Source organism: Rhyacophila brunnea, unplaced genomic scaffold (assembly GCF_057557595.1).
Source record: "Rhyacophila brunnea isolate RB1 unplaced genomic scaffold, BYU_Rbru_1.0 scaffold_10, whole genome shotgun sequence".
In the NCBI taxonomy this organism is placed as follows: Eukaryota; Metazoa; Arthropoda; class Insecta; order Trichoptera; family Rhyacophilidae; genus Rhyacophila; species Rhyacophila brunnea.
Genome location: NW_028232752.1, coordinates 3,263,938 through 3,286,596, shown reverse-complemented (window position 1 = coordinate 3,286,596; position 22,659 = coordinate 3,263,938). Strand labels below are relative to the sequence as shown.

Below are 22,659 nucleotides of genomic sequence, written 5' to 3'. Positions count from 1 at the left end.
TCATTTTTCACATTGGCCTTCTAGTACCATACCAGGACACTTTGCCAGTATGTTTAATCAAACGGCAGATTTAAAACTAATAAAATCCATTTTGACACAATATGTATTACAATTAATGACATTAATATGGAACAAGCATCTGGAAACAAAAATAACACTCACTTTTTTTGTCGGGTCTGCCGAATGGCATAATCTGTTCTAACGCCATTACAATAAAGGTGATATTGCTATAAATTCCCGATGCTCTTTGTCGGGTGTGCCGAATGGCATAATTCATATTTTAATTCGCTCAAATGAACATTGACACTAGAAACACTGTTCTAACGCCATTTCAATAAAGGTGATATTGCTATAAATTCCCGATGCGTGATATCGCATAATGGAAATTGCGAAATTTTGTCACGTGACGTCTACCTATACATGTGCGAATGTCCCTATGCACGAATTTACTTGCTAGCTACTGTACTGAGTGCATTGTCCATTAATAATGTCATTGATTACAATATCCAAATTAACATTTTAGTCAAGATCGATGTTATGAAATGTCAAAATATAATCATTTTTGGTTTTCTGTGAGCCTAGATTAAATTGACAAGAGTCGTATTAAATCTACTAATTTAGGTTTAATAAAAATATAAATTAGTACTAAAATCAATACTAAACAAGTAATTTAACTTAGTAAACTCTCAACTAAAAAAAAAACAAACTAAACTATGTTTTAAATCACATTAAATTGGACAAATTCATTAATATGTAACAATATTAATAAAAATAAACCTAAAAAAACGTAACAAAATAAATTCTTATAATTTTTAGGTACTATTTTCGTGTATTGAATGTCAGACATCTAAGACCAGTGTCTGTCTGTCTGTCAAACAAACTGATTCGAGAGATACCTATACAAAACAAAAATTGCAAAGTACAAAAACTAATAGTTATTATTTCATTACAATACGCAGAATTATCGGTAAACAAAATTCGTTGAGGTGCTGACGATTAATCTAGTACAAATGACAAATGATTTAAAAATCAGTTACAGGCAATTGTTTATGTCACCGCCTACCTACCTACATATCTGTACACACACACTTCGTATGACACCCACGATGGCAGCGCGACTAAAGCGTCGGCCTATAGCGTCGTGGGTCCCAGGTTTGAATCCCGGGTCTGGCAAGTACACATATTGTTTTTCAATTTGTGTATGAGTCAGAGTATGGACAGGTTGAGCAAGTGGCTGACATCCTTTTCTCGGAAAAACGAAATCTGTTAATACAAACCTACACTCTGTGGAGGCCCATATGATCTTATTACGATTGGACATATATGTAGAGATACAGTGGAACCTCAATTTTACGTGTCAGGAATTGATGTTTCCCCCTATTTACGTATAGTTTCTGCAGTCCCGTCTCATTATAGTACATCGAATTTGCAAGTTAACGTTTTTATTTCCCGCAATTTACGTCTGAAATATTCAAAATTAAATTAAAAATTCAATTCAACGCAAGCAAATAATTGAAATGAATTCCACACGCATTTATGCATTTCTATTTATAGGCATGTCTGCAGTCCCAAACCAAGGTTACACAATGTAAAATCGTGGTTTTACTGTAGTATAACCATTTTCCAAATTATCCAATTACATATTATATCCAAAGTTGTGAATAAAATCGTCAAACCAGCATCATGTATAAAATATAATTATCATCTTCATAGCAGCCGTATATGTAATATGTATAATTTGAATGTTTCAGCATGATTTTTGTCCTCCTTTAAAAACTTAAAACATTAAATAAACATCACCAGTCCACTTGTATTGGTTCAATCCCCAGCACCTCAGTTGCACTCTTTGAAAACATTCAAAAAGTGCATTATGTTTTCTCTTTTTCTTTTGTTATTTTAATATGTTACAATGATAATTTATAAATTTAATGTTTACACGAAATTGGCAGCATAATTGGTGACAGGAAATTTATAACAAAACAGCATTTGTGAAGCGTAAAAATTATATCAGTATCATTGGTTTAAGGTATGCTGTCAAGGCAATCTCTAATCTGCGTCCACGTCTGAAGCCCCTTAAAAAGAAAGAAGAAACAACATTAAATTTATTGTATTTTGTTTTTGGGCTGCCACTGTGCAGTCTTGCTATAAACGGATAGAACACTTTGAAAGTAGAGAATGTTGACTGAGCTTGAAATTTTGTACTGTCATTCCATTGATGTTACTGCTGAATATCAATCATGGGACAAAAGAAATAAGCGATGTAACCTTCCCTCACACTTTTTCACATCTATTCTATATGCAAGGAGGCTATGGAGGGTAGTATTGAGGTCATGGGCCCTACATCGTGAAGCGGGCCCGCAGGTTCGGAGCTTTGTCGGGCCCCCCTACCTATCGCTAAAGATAAAGGCAGTGTGACGCTCTACAGTAGCGTTTTAAAAAAAAATGTACGCCGAAAAAATAATGGGTATACATATTTAGTGTTTTATTGTATATTTTAATACATCCATCTGAATTATGGAGATGTCGAGTATTGAAAAACAATTAAAAATTGTATCTTAAATAGTAATATTGCTGAAGGAAAATAGCGCCGCAGGCGTCATTTTTACTATAAAATCAAATTTGTGGTGTGTTTATCTCACTTATCTGGTCGACTCGTCTCGCCGGGCCCCCAAGCTAGAGCCCTGTCAGCCCCCCCCCTTGTTTGGCCATGATTGAGGTACTATAATTGTTACAATAAGTTAGCCGTCTAAACTGTCATTACAGGGTCTGGCCAATTCACATATTGTGTACCCAATAGGTTGGAGCAAGTGGCTGAATTATTAAAAAAATCTGTTATGAAACATCCTCGTGATAAGACCAAGATTCACATCAGATTGTACAACTGATATACAAAAAATATTAAGAAGATGTATATACCTTTCTAGCATTCTTCACTTGGAGTACGACATATCCAGCTAGTGTCTCCTGTAAATCTTTGTCTTTTTGCTTTTGAAAGCGTTCAATATCGACGAGCGCTTTTTCGGTGAACTCTCTATAAAAACATTTTTTAAAATTAATTTATTATGAAACATACATACCCTTGCTTCTTCATACATTCAGATAAGTTAATTAGATATTTGCATTTTTGAAAATGTTGGAAGGTATTTATACTGTTTATCACATAGTGATGTAATGTAACACTAATATGATAAAGAGATAGTTGATAAAATTGCAAGTTACATAAGTTTTTTTTTCCCGACCATGTCCGATCCTAATAAAATCATATGGGCCTCCAAAGAGTGGACGTTTGTATTAATAAATTTTGGTTTTACGAGAAATGGATGTCAGCCACTTGCTCAACCTATTAAGTCCATACTCTCCGCGCTAGGCGTTTTGCTGTGTATTGATAATAATAATTATAATCCTTATTGCATGTAAAGCCGCATTTAGACCAAGCGAGCGAATGTTTGTTCTTCCCCCACTCCAGTGAAATTCTCTCGCTTTTTGTTGAGCGAGCATAAGAATTTCGCCGGAGTGGGGAAGAACAAAAATTTGCTCGCTTGGTCTAAATGCGGCTTAATTTTTTACCTGAGATCTTCGTGTGCTTTTTCAATAGCAGCCTTATCGCTAATTATTTTAGAATCGAGGACTCTGCACGTTTGATCTCGAACTATATCGGGATCTGTTGTGCCAAATAGCCTAGACATCAAGCCAGACTTGCCTTGGGCCGCTCTATCTCTTTCTGTAGTTCTAGAAAATAGATAAATAAATTATAATAATTACTTTATGGAGACTAAGAAATCAGAAAGTTAAAAGTTTCTATCATAAGATATAATATCTCTGTTCATTGAATTGATATGAATAACATTAATTAAGAAAAATTTTCCTTGCTCATTTCATCAGTGTCGACAAAATATAATATATATTTGTCGCATTTATTAGAGTTACTGTAACAATATACTGCTTTTAACACGTTCTCAGAAACGACGTCTATAAACGTCGTGTTCTGTGAGATGAGATATAACAAGACGTCCATTGACGTCCTCTACTGTGGAACGGAATATGACATGACGTTTATAGAAGTCGTATTTTAGATTAAATCCAATAATTTCAATGTGTCATATCACTAACATGACGTATTTAACATGTGTCTGCGAATGTGTTAATTGTCAATGAATGTGCAGCAATTAAAGAAATAATGTTAATGTAGAATGACAATAACTGAAAACTCAAATGTTTGCTTTTAATTATCTCAGAAAATAAATCAACTATTTTTTTATATTTCTATTTAGAAATCTACCACAAAGAATCAATTTGCGCAAAATTCAGATCAATAACATGGCCAGCAAAAAAGTTAGTTTTGTTTTAGTTTTTTACAGACACGTTTGGAGTACTGGACCGCCCCCAAATTTGAACAAAATATATCGTCACTGTTCTGGCAGAAGACACTAATTCGAAAAAATGACATATTGAGTTAGTTATACCAAAATGTTCCTTATTTCAAACTTTACCATCTGGAAACCTTCTTAATAAATAAACAGTCTTTATTTTAAAGTCATCCTTTTTACGATTACTTAATAAGCTCACATGATAGACCATTTCAAACATTTTAACAACTTCAAAGTCAAATTACTCAAAACTAGTATTCTCCAGTTAGTGTGTTCTGCCAGAACAGAGACGATATTGTCACTATGTTAGCATCGGTGTACTGAATTTAAAATTTCTAGGTACAATGGAAAAAGTCACTTCGTATTTGGTAGGTATTGGTTCCACACTCGACAAGTTGTTTTTTTTATTTTTTTGATTGCCCGGATACTCTTGATTACTTTGGGTAATCGGAGTTCTAATGTAGTGTACATGTACACAATAATGTTTATATATTCAAGTTGCTAGCTTACCTAGAGGATAGGCAGTCCTCGGCATTTTCTACGGCTAACTGTAAGGCTTCGTGATTTCTGCAGACATTCTGCAGCGCTTCCGCGAAAAATAAATACTCTTTCAGCTGGTCAGCGTACAATTCTTCATCTTCTAAAATACTATCTATACTATCGGCAATGGAATCTGGAAAAATTAAAAAGAAACGACAATATTACAACCTGTTATTAAAGATGGCCAGAGAGAATTACAACACGACTATTCTAACATATCACTTAACTCCAAAATCAATAAAAAAGTGATAAATATGATATGTCATATTCAGGCAGTTAATTATCGCAGGAAGTTAACAGTCAGGTGTGATATTTTTTAACATGGCCGCCCATGACCGTGAGCTGTCAAATGTCATAGAATAACACAGTTAACACGTCTTACTTGATTTCAAATGCATCCGATTACAATCTCCGAGAGATCATATTAATTATGTTAAGCATGCATCAGGAGAATAGCAATAACATTACGAGGGTATACTGACAGAACGCACTATTTCAGTTTTTGCTGTTTTTCTGTTTTAAATGCCAAAATGTATACAATTTTACGCTCTACGTCCTGGCAAAATGCACAAAGGCATAGGATATAAAGGTGAGAAAATAGAAACATTATTAAATCATATTGTTATTTTTTTATTCTGGTAGAAAGCATGATAATGACCTAATGCGTTCTGTGTATACAAAATACAGGACTTGTAACATGTCGTATATTGTGTTTGCCATAAAGGTTAGTCTTTATAATGTAGAAAAAATGTTTTTAAATCATAAAAAAATCTACGTGGGAGAACGCTTTGAAAAAAAATTGAAGTCATTTTTGCGATTATCTCAGAACTTGTTTTAATGAGTTAATGCTTTCTGTCAGTATACCCACGATTATATCGACAGCTCCAAGCCAAAAGGGCGTAAGTAACATTTTGGTGATTTTTAGTTAAATATGAGGTTAGGTTTACAAAAAAAGCCTCTACAGACTGGCAAAAGGGCGTTCTTCATAGATGATTGCAAACAGAGTTAGAATTTTCCAATTTGGGCGTAAATGATAACCCTAGAGAAACCCAATAAGAATTAACGTACCTACCACTAACGTAACGTACCAAAATTAAAATGATTATAATAAACAAACAAAACATAACATAAATACAAACAAAAATATGAATAAAATAATTTAAAAAAAAAACAATTCGGTGTTTTCTTTATGAACTTTGTACTTTTTCTTGGACAGCCAAAAGGAATATTTAAAAATTCTAATTGCAAATAAATAAATAAATTAACACTACATACTCCAAAACAATATTATTCTACCATAAATGAAAGGAAAAAAAATTCCAATACTAAGTGCTAGAATGCAGTGGTTGGGCGGGTGACGGCGTGGCAGCGGCGTGCGCAACTCAAACGTATAACCGTGTGTGAAATGTTCGTATAGTGTATTTTTTTTTTTGGGCATATCACACACGGTTATACGTTTGAGTTATACACACCGTCCCGCTAACCACAAAGAATTTGTTCTCATTAACATGAATTTTTTTCACTCTTTCTGCTCTCGTGAATAGTAGTGATTTGTCACTAACTTTGGCTTGGATATAATTAATTTAATTAGATCATATTATGTTATAATTAATTAAATAATATAATTATTAATTTAACTAAATCATTTTAATTATATAATTAATTATATATATATATATAGTGTAGTAGTTTTCTCACCAAAATAATGGCCAGCTTTTTGCAGTCCATCTCCCATTTCTTTCTCTATGACACTCCACTCGCTAAACAGTTTTCCGTAATTTGCATGCAGTTTACACAGCGTGTATTGCTTTTCCACCATTCTTGATCTAGAAAAATTAAGAAAACTTGAAAATATTAATGCTACCACAATTAAGATGTTTTCACGACATTTGGACTCCAACACAAAGCATGCATATATAATATACCTCAACAATGTGTAAAGGCCGGTTTGGTTTAGTCGAGTAATTAATTCGAGTGGCGAGTAATTTGGTAACTAAACGTGTACGAACAAACAAATTCAGTCGAGTAATTTAGTAAAATCGTTTAGTCGAGTCAATCCATTTTGTTCTAATTTTTCAGTCGAGTAGCAACCCCCACCACCTCTCACTAAATACAATACTTAAACAAAAACCGATTGCCAATAGTAGCTTGATTTGGAGAGCGCTGATGAGCAGGTATTATAAGGGCCAATAGTTAAAATTTGTCGTAATTAGTATGTCACCTAGTAGCATAGTGGACAATGCGCACGGGGCGTAAACCCGAGAGATGCAGGTTCGATTCCTGCAGGGTGTCTTACTTTTTTCAAAAAGATTTTTTCTATAGGTAATAATATATTTTCTCAGAAGTGTTTTTCAAAATTATGTATGTTCAATCAACTGATAAGCAACAGCCTAGTGATTTTTACTTATGGTATGTAATTAATATAATATTTATCAAGCGGTAACTTTAAATATACAGATTGAAATTAAATAATGAATACCTGGTATAGAGCAGATTATTTAGACTAGTTTCCAATTGTTTTCCGTACGATTTTATCATTTCAAATTTAGCGTCCGGCGTCTTCAATCGAATCGCAACCGTAAGTGACTTCAGTTTCTTTTCGGCTAAGAGAAGATATCCTGAAAGAAAGCAAGAGTAAAATTAATAACCAAAACTGCATTAAGAGCGAGCGCAGGGGGTTACAATTGCAGCCAGCGCATCTATTTTATACACAAAACTGCTTTCGGCCGCTACGGCAGCTATCTAGAGTAGGTTTGTATTGAAGTATTAACACTTATTGTAACAATTACAATAAGTTAGTTGTAATCGTTACAATAAGTGCTATGTTTTAACAGCACCTCTTTTGGCTGTGGTAAATTTTAGAGCGAGATAAGACAGATTGTTTTTCAATTTGTGTTTGAGTCAGGGTATGGACTTAATAGGTTGAGCAAATGGCTGACATCCATATAATCTTATTATAATCGGACATGGTCATAGAGTATTTACTTTTATATACCCACAGAAATGTGTACACATTATTATCTGTAGAGAGAATTATTGATTTTAGATAATGGTATCATGCAACTTATGTATTTTCTTCAAACTGAACGCATTCGAGTCTACGAATGACACAACATATCTTCTGTGATGCATTAGCGATGATTTTAACTTACGCAATGCTAAAGCGTGATAAGGTGAAGTGGGTAAATAATTCGAGGGAATAAGAAAAGGCCACTTAACCAATATTATTCTACAGAGAACATGTCGATCCTCACCTGATTCAATAACTGTTTCCCGCCAGCCATGCTCCAATTGCAGGAATCCAATAAAGTGATTGTCGAAGCAGAGGATAGGATGTGAGGCAATCCGGAGAAGGAAATTCTCCAGACCGGCTCTACGTCGATCGACGAATTCAGGATTGAGAGTGTCGGATTTTTGCCATGAATACAATATCTAAAAAATAAATCATTATGAATAAGACACAGCACACCATCTCTTTTCAATTATCGTATGTGTCGGATTATTCGCCGAGGAATGCTGATATTTTTTTGTATAGACTTGAAGCCACGTGACCTTAGCATGTCTATTGCAATGCATTCAATACGGTAGGCTCCGATGGCTAAGCCTAAAACATTTGCGAATAATATTATTGTCTATGAGCCAAAATAATTAATAATTAGATAATTTAAAAAAATAATTTCAACGCCATTCAATCACACATAAATTAATATAGGTTGTTTTTAAAATAAAAAATAATTTTACTTAATGATTTTTGATGCGTAGAAATGTTCCGAAAAATACAATTTCGCTGGTCAATTTTATGACGTCAGTGAGCTATTGAAATTTCATCGAATTAGTCTGTCTTTATCATTAGTGTGTAACGCCCACGGTGGCCGCGCAGCATAAGCGTTGGGACTATCATGCCGTGGGTCCCAGGTTCGAATCCTGGGTCTGGCAAGTACACATATTGTTTTTCAATATGTGTGTGGGTCAGGGTATGGACCTAATAGGTTGAGCAAGTGGCTGACATCCATTTCTCGTTAAAACAAAATCTGTTAATACAAACCTCTACTCTGTGGAGGCCCATATGATCCTATTAGGATCGGACATGGTCGAAGAAGAAGAAGATTATCAGTAGTAATGAGTAGGGATGGCAAATAGGATTTGATCAGTGTGCCAAAATAAGCTGATTTTTTTTTTAATTCGTGATGCGTGCCATTCCTTGACACATGATATAATGTAAATATTCTAAATCATATTTCGTCTCTGTTGTGGCAGAACACACTAACTGGAGAATACTAGTTTTGAGTAATTTGACTTTGAAGTTGTTAAAATGTTTGAAATGGTCTATCATATGAGTTTATTAAGTAATCGTAAAAAGGATGACTTTAAAATAAAGACTGTTTATTTATTAAGAAGGTTTTTAGACAGTAAAGTTTAAATTAAGGAACATTTTGGTATAACTAACTCAATATGTCATTTTTTCGAATTAATGTCTTCTGCCAAAACAGTGACGATTTATTGAATATATAAAAAAATTATAGATATAAGATGTACATTTTATAACACACTAATTATTTGTTAGAGGTTTTTTGTTTCATGTTATTTGTGAGACTTTTTATATCAGGCAGATATGTCGTTGATTGTAAATTAATAATGCTGAATCTTCCTTTGTCAACCTATTTCTAGTCTTTGAATGTACATGATTCAATATAAAAAAAATACTTTCACATACAGGAATTTATTTTTTGACGTGCCGTCGAAAACTTTTAGCGTGCCACGTATTTGCCATCGCTGTTGTAGTATCTTCTTATTTCCCATAAGTATACATGACAAGTGTGCTCTTTTTCTCAGATTTCCACAGCCTACCTCTTTACAAAAGTTGCCCTTCGGCACTGCAATTAATTGATGTACCTACACAGTGACTGAAGCTTGAATGTAGATAATTTGGCAGGTATTAGAGGTAATTCGTTACAAAAGGTCAAAGTAATTGGGGGTTACAAAAGGTCAAAGTGTACAAAATTTGTAGAACTGGGAATAAATTAATGAAGGACATCAATTTTGTATGGCTTTATTTAGTAAATCTACTCTACTATCACCTACAAAAGTTTACATATACAAGTGTCAGTCAGCATCAATGACATTAATATGGACGAAGCATCTAGAAAATAAAATGACACTCACTTTGTGTCGGGTCTGCCGGATGGCGAAATTCATATTTTAATATCGGTGTCCTACGCTCAAATGAACATTCTGCTTGCAAGCGGTCTGGCGACACCGCTGGGTCTGCCCATACAAAATTTCTGACTGTCAGGTTTCGACTCCACCGTTATTATTGTGTTACAAAATGCCAATGTGCCTAGTTAAGAATTGTAAAAAAATCTACTCACTCCAAGAAAGATGGGATATCACTTTTCATGTGTTAGTATTATTTATTATTTATAAAATGCCATTTTAAGATATTCATGAATGTTTATTCAATGCAATTGAATGACAGGAACCATTGGACAGTCAGTCGCCTGTGATTCGCTGAGCTCACTTGCGTCTAATCTCCGAGAAGTCATAAGTAACCGAGAATCTGTTTCTAACGCAATGAGTCATGACACTAATACGCCATAATAAAGGTTATATTACTATAAATTCTCGAAGCTTGTATCGCATAATGGAAACGGATACGTCAATGGTCACGTGACATCTACCTATACATCTGTGAATGACTTTCATGCACAATTTCTCGTGCGCGCCGGGTATGAAGTGAGTCGTCCATTTAATATGTCATTGGTCAGCATGTACAAACAATGATACCGTTGTTGAATACAAATTTGTTTTTAAATTTTAATCGATTTAAGTTTTGTACTATTCCATTAGAGTCGTTTTTTGTGACCCGGGTGTCGCCTTTCGGCATCTTCAGGCACTGTGTACACTCACCAAAAGGCGAATAAACACTGACCACGAATACTATTAACTTATATAACATATATAATTTTGAAAAACACTTTCTGAGAGAATATATTATAACCAATAGAAAAAAAGCAAGCCAACCCGACGGGGAATCGAACCCCGTATCTCACATGTTTACGCCCTATCCGTTGCATTACCACTATGCTACGAGGTGACATACTAATTGCGACAAATTTTAACTATTGGTCAATCTTAATACCTACTAATCAGTGCTCTTCCAAATCAAGCTACTTTGGCAATTATTCGTTGAATAAAAGAAATAGTTAATTCTAACTTATATAACAAATCAATACAATAAAATAGTTAAAAACTCCATTACCTACCTATTAAGTCAAGGGTCGAATAAAAAAATATAACAAACAAAAAGTGTTTGTAAAAAACCCCCTATATTGTCAACAATAATACACTCGATAAGCATATAATAAATCGTCAAAACGTATTGATTTGTTATACAAGTTAGATATCATATTATATATAGAATCAAGTACCTCCGGTCGATAGTATTAAATTGTTTTTAACTTATCACCAATTGTGGTAGGGAAAACAGATGTCGCCAATATATTGCATATCATATTGTGATAAAAGACATATTCGTGATTGTGCGAGGCATCGTTTAGTCAGGAAACTCAATGACGAATTTGAAACAATAATGTGGACAGACCGGACAAAACCACAAGTTTGTCATTTTGTGAATAAATAAATAGTCTCGACCTACTTAAAACTTGTCTATTTTTATTCCCTGATCTTGAAAATGTTTATTTATACAACAAGATTGTGACTGTAAGTGGTTTAGAACCTGGGATATTGGTAATGTAGTTATATTTCAAATTGGCCACAGGAGTAAGTTGTTAAAGTGAAAAATTTAAAGCTTTGTCCCTGAATAGCACGTAGAATGAATTTTACGCTTTTACCTGGTGTCCACATCTTCATGCCAAATCTCATCTTAAAATAATAATCATGGTGACAGTGGCTTAAGCGCCAGTCTACAGTGTCGAGGGTCCCAGGTTCGAATCCTGGGTCTGGCAAGTACACATATTGTTTTGTGTATGAGTCAGTTAAACATTACTAATAGATGACACACATGATGGCTGCGAGACTGAAGCGTCGGCCTATAATGTCATCGGTCCCAGGTTCGAATCCTGGGTCTGGCAAGTACACATATTGTTTTTCAATTCGTGTATGAGTGAGAGTATGGACCTAATGGGTTGAGCAAGTGGCTGACATCCATTTCTCGTAAAAACAAAATCTGTCAATACAAACCTCTACTCTGTGGAGGCCCATATGATCTTATTAGGATCAGAGATGGTCGAATAATTAAATGGTACCTGATGAAGGAAGCTAGGGCTGTAGTATCCTAGGACAGCCATATTTATGAGGCTTGAATTTGAATTTTGTTTCATCTTCAGTATTTTACCGATACAATTTACTGCTAAATTTTAATTTTTATAAAAAGATATTTCTATAAAAAATTATAATATTAAGCACAATTTTTTGAATTTTAACAATAATTACTCCGTTGGTAATAATAAATCTGTATACAGAAAAAACTAAGTAAACTGAAAAATTACATACTCTTTTTTCTGGGAGTGGGGGCATAACGATGTACGGATAAGTGACTTGAAGATAGTCATGAAGTTGTTCAAATTCTGTGTAACGCCGCCATATTGAACTCAGTCTATCCTGTAGCTGTGTGAAATTTTGGTCTGTAACTCTGAAAGAAAATTAAACAAGAAAGAAAATGAAACATAAAAGAAGACTTTGTTATCTAATACGAGGGTTATCGTCATCATCATCAGCAGCCTGAATCTATCTACTGCTGGATAAAGGCCTCTTCAAGCTGCTTCCACTTCTCTTGGTCCTGTGAGTTGAATTGCCACGTACTTCCGCAGAACTTTATCATTTTATCGATCCAGTGGCCTCTAGGTCTACCTTGCGGACGTTTTGTACCTCTTGGATACTCCTGGATGACTAAATTTGTCCAACAATAATATAATACTTAGGGTATGTTTCACACGCATATCGTCATTGAAACTAGAAAAATGTGTAACTCCGTTTTATTCGAAAATTGACTTTGAATGCCATCTAGTAATCGTTTTTAATATCTACCCGTCTTGCAAAAGGTGCAATTTCCGCGAGCCCCGCTCCTCGCGCCCCTCCTTCGCCCATCGAGCATATTCCATCAAAAATGATACTGCATAAAATCACGCGATGCGTCACTTTACTGATATTTGTATCGCAGTGTATGATAATTATTGGATGTATCGGTGCGCGGGCGAGCTTAACACCATTAAATAATATTCATATATTTATATAATATACATAAATTTATGTATATTATAATATTACATTTTTCTCAATTTGCTTGGGGGTGCTGCAGTTCCGCAGTGCATGTGGACGAGCCGCCACTGCTATTATCTACTATGGTTTCGATTATGCAGGGTTTAATTGAATATTAAAAGCTAACAAACACCAATATACATATTGTAGTCTTAGTTTAATGAAAACAAATGCGTTTGACTGACAAAATTTAGTGTGCACTATTCATGTCGGATCAACAGCCTACCCCCACCTTTTACCACTGGTAAGCACTGTCTACCAGCGGCTTCAAAGGAAAACATGGCTACAATTAGGTAGATAATATGTAAAATCTCGTAAAAGAATACAAACAGGTTACGTAGAGCATGTTTTGAATTAATACCCCGTTTACACATGCATGGATTTACTGTTAACAGTAAGTATTATCGCGGCCATAACAAAAAAATGTATGGGTAAACATGTATTATGCTGAAGTTGCAAGCTTGCATGGATGAATCAAAAAAGTTTAGAAACTTCTGAATTTTCATGCGACAGTAGGATTTTTTCGATCTGCGCCTGCACAGTAAAAAGATAGTGGCGAACCTGCAGGCTAAAAAAACAAATTACGTCGCATTTTGAGGTTAACCGATTTTTACGATCTATCAAAGTAGTAGCAAAAAATAACAACATCACGTCTCGCTCACTCTTGAAGAATGAGATTGGAGAGACACCTAACACTTTTACGTGTAAACACTTATTGTCACGATAGTTCAAAATACACACTATTGCTGCCAGTAAATCCATGCACGTGGTACAATAATTATTAATAATAATAATAATAATTATTATTGTATCCTGGCTAAAGAACAGGTGTATTGATTTTATTATCTACTCGCCTTGGTTGCAGGCAGACAACTGACAAAAGAAAATATTTTTAAATCAAGTACCTACAGAAGGAAGAATTTTTACAGTACAAAATATATGAGTGCATGAAAAGAAAAGAAACGCGAAGAAAACCAACGTCTTGTGTAATAGCACCTATCCTGATCCAGATTTTATCTGATTCTTTTCTTTGCCCATATCCGCCCCTTAACTGGAGCATATGGACACCACGCGGCGCCTCCAAGAATCCCTGTCGCTCGCCAGTCTTCTTGCTTCGTTCCAGGTCAAACCAGCATCCCGTAGCTCCGCCGTATACACTCTGTAGATTGTATTTAGCGGCCTTCCAGGACGCCGGAATCCGGTCGGCTTGAAGAACAGGCAAGCCAGGTTAAAGTTCTCTTCTGGCATCCGCAGCACGTGGCCGAGCCAGGTCCAACGTCGCCTCTTCACTTTCAGCGTGATGAGAGGCTGCTTGGTACGTTCTCTTATCTCCTCGTTGCTCCTAAAGTCATACCACCGCACACCCAGTATTCGTCGCAAACATCTGTTTTCGAAGCTCAGTATACGGTTGCTCTGAGCCTTCGTAAGGTGCCATGATTCGCTACCGTAAAGCAGCACCGTCAGAATGCAAGCGTCGAATAGGCGGCATTTGGTTTTGACCGAGTACAATCGTGAGTCCCAGACATTTCGCATCGAGTTGAATGTTGCTCCAGCCATTCCCATTCGGATAGCGAGCTCTTTCTGCAAAATGCCATCTCCCGTGATGTGTACCCCCAGGTACTTGAAGCTGTCGACGCTCTCGATGCTCTGTCCATCGCTAATCAGAGGGAAATCTGGATCAGGACAGGTGCTATTGCACAAGACGTTGGTTTTCTTCGCGTTGATTTTCAAACCAACGCGAGAGGAGTTGTTATACAACCTGTCGATTGTCTCTTGAATGCCCTCGATTGAGTTGTCGAATAGGACAGCATCATCGGCGTATTCCAGGTCGCATAGCTTCACCGTGGGGGTAACAGGTATGCCTCGGTCGGGTGGTATTGACTTCCGTAGTATGAAGTCAAAGAGAATGATAAAGAGAAACGGTGCAAGGACACAACCCTGTCTGACTCCGGTCGTGACCCCGAACCATTCCGTGACAGTGTCTCCAATTCTGACACAGCATTCGCTATTCTCGTGCAGGCTTTTGATTATGGCAATGATCTTGGGAGGGATCCCGTATGCTCCCAGTATCATCCAGAGGGAGGGGCGGTGCGGACTGTCGAAAGCCTTCTCATAATCCACAAAACAGCAGGCCATCGGACTGTTCAACTCATGGCTCTGCTGGAGAAGACATCGAAGGTTGTGGATTTGGTCTGCACACGCTCGACCAGGTAGAAACCCGGCTTGGTTTTTCCTGAGGACGTGCATTATTGGGTCCCTTATTCTCATCAAAATGATGTTTGCCAAAATCTTTCCCGGAACACTGAGTAGCGTAATGCCTCGGTAATTGTCGCAGCTTAGAGGGTCACCTTTTTTAAGAAGTGTGATGATTTCACCGTTCACCCAGTCCCTTGGGCAGCGCTCTTCTTCCCACACCTTTGTCATCAGATGAAACATAGGGTGCAGGATTGCGCTCAAGCTGTACTTGAGGAATTCAGGATGAATCCCGTCTCCCCCCGGTGCCTTTCCGTTCTTGAGCCTTTTCACAGCCGATTTTATCTCGGTGTGCGTGGGCGGGCAATCGGAAATGTCGGTCGCTCGGGGAATGTCCAAAAGTAAAGCTTCCGCAGATATGTCAAAGGGATCCAAGGGGGGTGGGCGGTTCAGCACTCCGCAGAAATGATTCTTCCAAATCTTCTTGACGCATTCTGCGTCAGACTCTATTGCTCCACTGGGACCACGAATGGCTCCGGGAGTCGGTGGTCGCCTGCCGCAGACTTCACGGGTGATTCGGAAGAGTTTCCTGGTGTCATTTCTGCTTGCTGCCTCCTCTGCCGCTTCAATTTGCCGGTTCATAAAATTGCGCTTGTCCAACCGCACGGATCGTTTGACTACCCTGTCTTGGGTCTGGTAGTCAGTCCGGCGGTCCTCGGTTCGGTCGGGGTCTCTCTCCTCGTCTCTCAGGGCTTTCAGCCTGGCTCGTTCACCAATTTCAACCCACGTTTCGTCAGACATCCACTTTGGCTGCTCACTCCTTCTGGTACCAAGGACGGTACGAGCCGACGACACAATCGCACTCTTTATGAGGCTCCAGTCCGCCTCAATGAGGTCGGATTCAGATTTGTGCCGCTCGTAGATACGATCTACACTATCTCGTACAGCAGTTTCGAAGTCGGTCCGAATTCTTCGGCGTCGGAGCTTCTCAACGTCAATTCGTTCGCACTTTGGAGGCCTCGCCTGGCGACTGAGTTTTACTCGGATGTTTCCAATAAGTAACTCATGATCGCTATGGATATCGGCGCCTCTGTAAGTACGCACGTCGAGAAGTTCCTTTCGGTGCTTCAAGCTGTATAAGAAGTGGTCAATCTGCGTCCTCGTGCGTCCATCAGGAGACGTCCACGTATATTTGTGAATGTCTTTGTGGGGAAAAACAGTGCCTCCGATTGCAAGCTCGTTCAGAGTGGCGAATTCTACGAGCCGCTCACCATTATCGTTGGGGTCACCGAGGCCGTGTCGTCCCATCACCGTGGGGCCAAGCACCGGGTCTGCTCCTACTCTCGCATTATAATCCCCCATTACAATCACGCGGTCTCTTCGGGGGATGGCGGAGACTGCCGCGTGGAGAGAATCGTAAAAAGCATCCTTTGTCTGCGCGTCGGCATCCTCAGTGGGGGCGTAGCACTGAAAGACGGTCAAGGAGCTACCAGGCGTCTTGAAGGAGGCACGTATCAGTCTCTCCGAGATTGGTTCCCATTTCACGAGGCAACGGGCCGCTCTCTTTGACATCAACACTGCCACTCCCTGGCGATGGTATTGCTCCTGACCTGAGTAGACAATAGAGTAACCCTCAATCAACTTTCTCCCGGCTCCTTTCCAGCGCACTTCGCTCAGCCCTAGGATGTCCACACCATAGGTGTGCATGATGCGTGTGGCGTGCAGGTCCTTTCCGGGGGTACGCAGGGTGCGAACATTATATGTCCCAATGCGCATACTCGAGTTGTTAGAGAGGATTACTCTACCTGTTTCATTGTCCATTTCCATGCAAGGTCGTCGTTTTACAGAGCCGGTTGTCGTCCGAGGCTGCTGTGTAGGTGTTTTGTTAATCTGTTTCGTTTAAGGAGGCAAGGTGATTAGCCCAGCGCTCCCGAGGCCTGAGCCACGAGGGCCCTGAAGGTCGGCTCGACCAGGTTTTTCTGTCGGGGATTTCCTTCCCTTAGCCAGAAGGCCAGTTTTATGGCGCCGGTCACTCGCCCTTCGCCCCCTGCTGTTAGCTACAGCGTACGCTGCATTGCCCGGAGGTCGCCACGGGGAGGCCAGCAGATGGGACTTGCTGGCAGTTTGGCATTTCCCAACTTTTGCTATGAACACATCTACTGGCGTCAATGTGTCCACTTGGGGCCGACCAGCCGTTGATTAGCGACGGACAAAACATCGAGAGCGTTGACAGCTTCAAGTACCTGGGGGTACACACCACGGGAGATGGCATTTTGCAGAAAGAGCTCGCTATCCGAATGGGAATGACTGGAGCAACATTTAACTCGATGCGGAATGTCTGAGACTCACGATTGTACTCGGTCAAAACCAAATGCCGCCTATTCGACGCTTGCATTCTGACGGTGCTGCTTTACGGTAGCGAATCATGGCACCTTACGAAGGCTCAGAGCAACCGTATACTGAGCTTCGAAAACAGATGTTTGCGATGAATGCTGGGTGTGTGGTGGTATGACTTTAGGAGCAACGAGGAGATAAGAGAACACACCAAGCAGCCTCTCATCACGCTGAAAGTGAAGAGGCGACGTTGGACTTGGCTCGGCCACGTGCTGTGGATGCCAGAAGAGAACTTCAACCTGGCTTGTCTGTTCTTCAAGCCGACCGGATTCCGGCGTCATGGAAGGCCGCTAAATACAATCTACAGAGTGTATACGGCGGAGCTGCGGGATGCTGGTTTGACCTGGAACGAAGCGAGAAGACTGGCGAGTGACAGGGATTCTTTGAGGCGCCGCGTGGTGTCCATATGCTCCAGTTAAGGGGCGGATATGGCAAAAGAAGAAGAAGAAAAGAAGCCTAAAGCTTGATCTCAAAAAAATCTCACTTCATTCGATATGCCAATTGTCGATAGGTATATGGGTAATGAACTTTGCCGAATCAACTCAGGAATCTATTGCCATAAAATATCACAGTATTTAAGTACCATGGGTGTTGACAAATACTTACTTGACATCAATAAGATAGACCGTGTAATGATCCCGTACGTGCAGAGGACCATTTGCTCGTTTCTCCGACTCGGAGATATTTATTTCTGCATGCTTCACAAGGGTATCCTAAAAACACCAAATTATACAGTTATAATAAATACAATATAATTGGTTGATGCTATGCATGACCAGAAAATTGTACATATGTAAATCGCCATATCAATTAATCGTGAGCTGTTGTACTGGAAAGAGACGACCGTATAATATTGAGATTGCATTATTCGAAGACTAGGGGTGGCAGGTTATATGAAAGTATGGTGAAGCAGGCAAGTATGGTGAGGCAGGCTCAATTTGCAGCAAAATTTCCGCATTAACATTATATTATATGGGCAGGCTATAATGACCAAAGTAAATTCTCCGTGATGTCCTGGATTTTTTTTATCGCGTCGCTATTTCTCATAAGTTGTCGGCAATTGTTGGCCTGCTTCATTCAGTTGTATGATAAAGCCGATTCCTTGCCCCTCTTTTTAACTAATACGTCTATGTTCGAAGACCATTTCACATGTGGTTATAGTCGGTTGACTATAACCACATGTTATTTATCCGAAAATGGGTTTATAGCCTGAAAAAACTGTCAACGTAAATGACTCAATTAAAATAGAATTAACAAACATAACTTTGCTGCAAACATTATAATGTAGTTCTACCAGGTTCAAACAATATATTAAGTATATATTTTACATATAATAACAGTTAAAAAATTTAATTAGTGTTTATACGTGTCCCACAAAAAATTATTTTAATCTGTAAATTTATTGGTATAAATAACAACGCGATATCAATGCTATACAGCCATCTGTTTTCAGTACAACATCTCATGGTCAAATCTGCTAAGAATATTGAGCAATTTATACAAAAATAATTACAAGATAAAAAAAACTTTTTATATACATTTTTAAATTTTCTATTGAATCATATAAACTTGACTTGACTAGCTTAAACGATCAAAAAAAATTGTATTTGATAGAAATAATACTGAAATGTCATTTTGACACTCATATCGATTTCCATAGTAACGCACGTATATTTTAATAATTTAGTTGCTAGGACCCCAGTCCCTTAGCAACCAATAATAGTGGATTGGATTACGGATTTCTTCCGAAATAACTTTTCATACAAAGCAGAATTAACTGAAAATAAATTTAATTCTACTTAAAAATGGCTACAAGTATTTAAAAAAATGCATTGGCATCGTGTTCTGATATATTCTAAAAGTTTCAAATGTCTAGCTAGCCGGGAAGTTAGTTAAAAATCGATTGCAAGATTTGTACCGGACAAATAAGAATATGACCTAATAAAAATGTTGTAATAACTACTTCCTTGTGAGATGGGTACTTTCTATTGCGGCACAATAATTGAATTATCTATGGTCAAAAAATAGTGAATATTTTCCGGCAATAAACAAACTGCCACGTTTCAATTTAAAACTTTCAACATACGAAATATTAATTTTCCTCAAATAGTATAAGTATCCTCAATAAGTTATAAAATCAAACCACACAAAAAACATTCCACAAATGCCATCACATGTTTTCATACTAAAATTGCATATGGCACAAAACAATAAGTTATGGTTATATTCTTGGTATGTATGAATCACATTCTTTTTTATTAATGACTAGGAGCCAATGACATTATTAATATGGACGAATCATCTGGAAAAGAAAATGACACTCACTTTATTTTCGGGTCTGCCGAATGGCATAATCTGTCCTAACGCCATTACAATAAAGGTGATATTGCTATATATTCCTGATGCTTTTTGTTGAGTTTGCCGAATGGTTCGGTTCGAACGGGTTCACTCAAATGAACATTGACATTAGAAACACTGCTCTAACGCCATTACAATAAACGTCATATTGCTATAAATTCCCGATGCGTGATATCGCATAATGGAAATTGCGTGACGTCTACCTATACATGCGAATTTACTTGCTAGCTACTGTATTGAGTGCGTTGTCCATTAATAATGTCATTGCTAGGAGCTAAGTCACTTTCATTCATTTGTTTTTCACATGTTACAAACATTACAAAATATTAATTCAAAATGTTCACCACAATAAACATTTAGATTAAAGATATATTTTATATATATATATAGGCAGAACTCGACTTTTGTACAAAATTTGATTCCTACCTGCCTGTTCCCCTGCATGAAAACCACATTGCCTGCATAGCATCAAACACTAAGCCAGCTCTCACATCTAAACTCGCCTCGTCTGCAACGTGTCAAATACATCGATGTGACGTCAACTTATTCACAAAACACACATTGCCAAATGGAGCTCTGCAGATTGGTCGAATGCGACTTTTCAGTTAGAAAAAAACATCTAGTGCTGCTATCAACAAATTGCATGCTTCTCGGGCTGCGAGTCGAATACACCAAAACGCATATGAACAATTACGAATTGGTCATTCCTATACCGGCTCGCCAATCCAAATATCTATACGTTTCGAGAGGTTACGTGCGACAGTCACTAGGTCACCGGATTGGCGTTCCTAGAAGGTTTGATTTATGGCTGTGCGGCAGACGAGGCGAGTTTATATGTGACAGCGGGCTTATCAGTCCACGAATCACCTCCATTGCCTTACAGAATGTCAAAAAAAACCTATAAACTAAGAGCCTATCCTATATGGTAAATAAAATTAATGGGTTGAACAAAGGTATTGCCATAAAATAACTGATACTCCCAATTTCTCAGATAGGTATCAGGTACACACTAACAAGAAAAATGAACATTTCTCATTTACACCATGCGTAAGTCCAACAAATACGTAGCCAAATAATGTTTAACATCTTTCTCTGCTAGTACCTATCATTAATAAACGAAACATTAGACTAGCTTCAATATTTACAGACCATAATGAGTGACCTACCTACCTTCATTACTTCTACACATTAAAATTACCCAACAACTAACAGTGGATATGTTTCAAAATTAATACCTAAAGAAAAATAATAATAGAATAATGCCACAAGGGCTAGGTAATCATCGATATCACCAATCTTAAATAATAAACTGCTCGACTGATTGTCAAAAATTGTTACCTAGATAATCATTACAACTCCGCAGCAATACGATGGAAATATAATATCCAAAGCTCACTTACTTGTTCCTTTATGTCGCTGAGGGACACATACGTATTTATGATCTCTTTTGTTTCAATAACAGCCGCTGTGACTTCCATAACTACAGCTGAAAACAATCTGTGTTTTCTACTGTCACTGAATTTGCGAAATCCTGGACCCAACGAACAACAATTCTGTACTTAAAATGTCGTCGGTATAGTATTGTTGAATGTCCAGTACATACTGTGTTGTATATACTCTCATTGTTTGATGTCACTTATCTAATTAGTCCATTGATTACAATAGTTTTTGATTTCTCGACGTCAGACGTAAAACCTACCAAATATGACATGTATTATTGAATTGTCAAACGCAAATAAATGTCATGATTATAAATAGTGGCAATACTATTAATATTATTAGTATGTAAGGAAAATGGAAATTAGATATCTGGCAGCACTAATGTTTTTCTAAAATTCTATTTTTATAATTATTTTTAAACATTGTTTTTTAAATTAAATATGTTAATAAGTTCAGTATTTTATATTTATCCATCCCGAAAACAAAATATAGCATTGCAATATAATTCATTTTAAACTACCTAGGTACGTCGTAGGTAGAGTGCGGAACTTTAAGGTGATGCGCGGCGAACTTTGGAGCTTGGAGAACTAAATCCCCTCCTCTCGCGTTTCAGTATTCATTCCCCTCACCTGGAACGCATTTGACGTTTCTTATAAGTGCGCAGTATCAGTCATTTAGACGTGTTAATAATGGCAAAAGTTTTGAAAAGTGACAGTTGTCGACAAGAACAAAAACGACAAAATAATAATAATCATTATTCGAATTTGACTTTGAAGTCCTTGAGATAGTGTTTGCTCTCCCTTCTTCGCGTGAAGCTATATTCTACTAATTTATTTTCCTTTTTCTTGTCGTTGGTCATTCCTCCCTTTTTATTAACTGGTCATACCCGCGCGTACCTTTTTTACGTAGGGAGTTTGGGAGTCCTTTGTCTTCATTCTGGATTTGGTTTTCTTATTGTTTAGACGTTGCGTCTGATATTTCATTTCTAACTATCAAAAAAATTATCTTGGACGACTGTTAAGTGATAGTTATGTGAACGTTAAGTGATCAGTGATTATGGCGCATCATCTGAATGACCGTGAGGAGGATA

The 22,659-nt window shown here is 37.6% G+C and overlaps 1 protein-coding gene across 2 annotated transcripts; it reads right to left on the bottom strand.

The window, feature by feature from the left end:
• Positions 1-8: 8 nt before the first annotated feature.
• On the bottom strand, positions 9-21,862 carry LOC147078825 (sorting nexin-4-like). 2 transcript variants are annotated; one of them, XM_085949923.1, is made up of 10 exons: positions 21,530-21,862; positions 18,378-18,484; positions 12,420-12,558; positions 8,162-8,339; positions 7,387-7,525; positions 6,606-6,751; positions 4,878-5,040; positions 3,568-3,729; positions 2,917-3,031; positions 9-2,072 (listed from the first exon to the last, which is right to left on the bottom strand). In XM_085949923.1, exons 1-10 carry the CDS (start codon positions 21,605-21,607, stop codon positions 2,022-2,024), a joined length of 1,278 nt encoding a protein of 425 aa, XP_085806049.1. In that variant the 5' UTR covers positions 21,608-21,862; the 3' UTR covers positions 9-2,021. The 2 variants fall into 2 exon arrangements, with proteins under 2 accessions (XP_085806049.1, XP_085806054.1); XM_085949928.1 differs by having other exon boundaries at positions 6,606-6,733.
• Between the last annotated feature and the right edge of the window lie 797 nt (positions 21,863-22,659).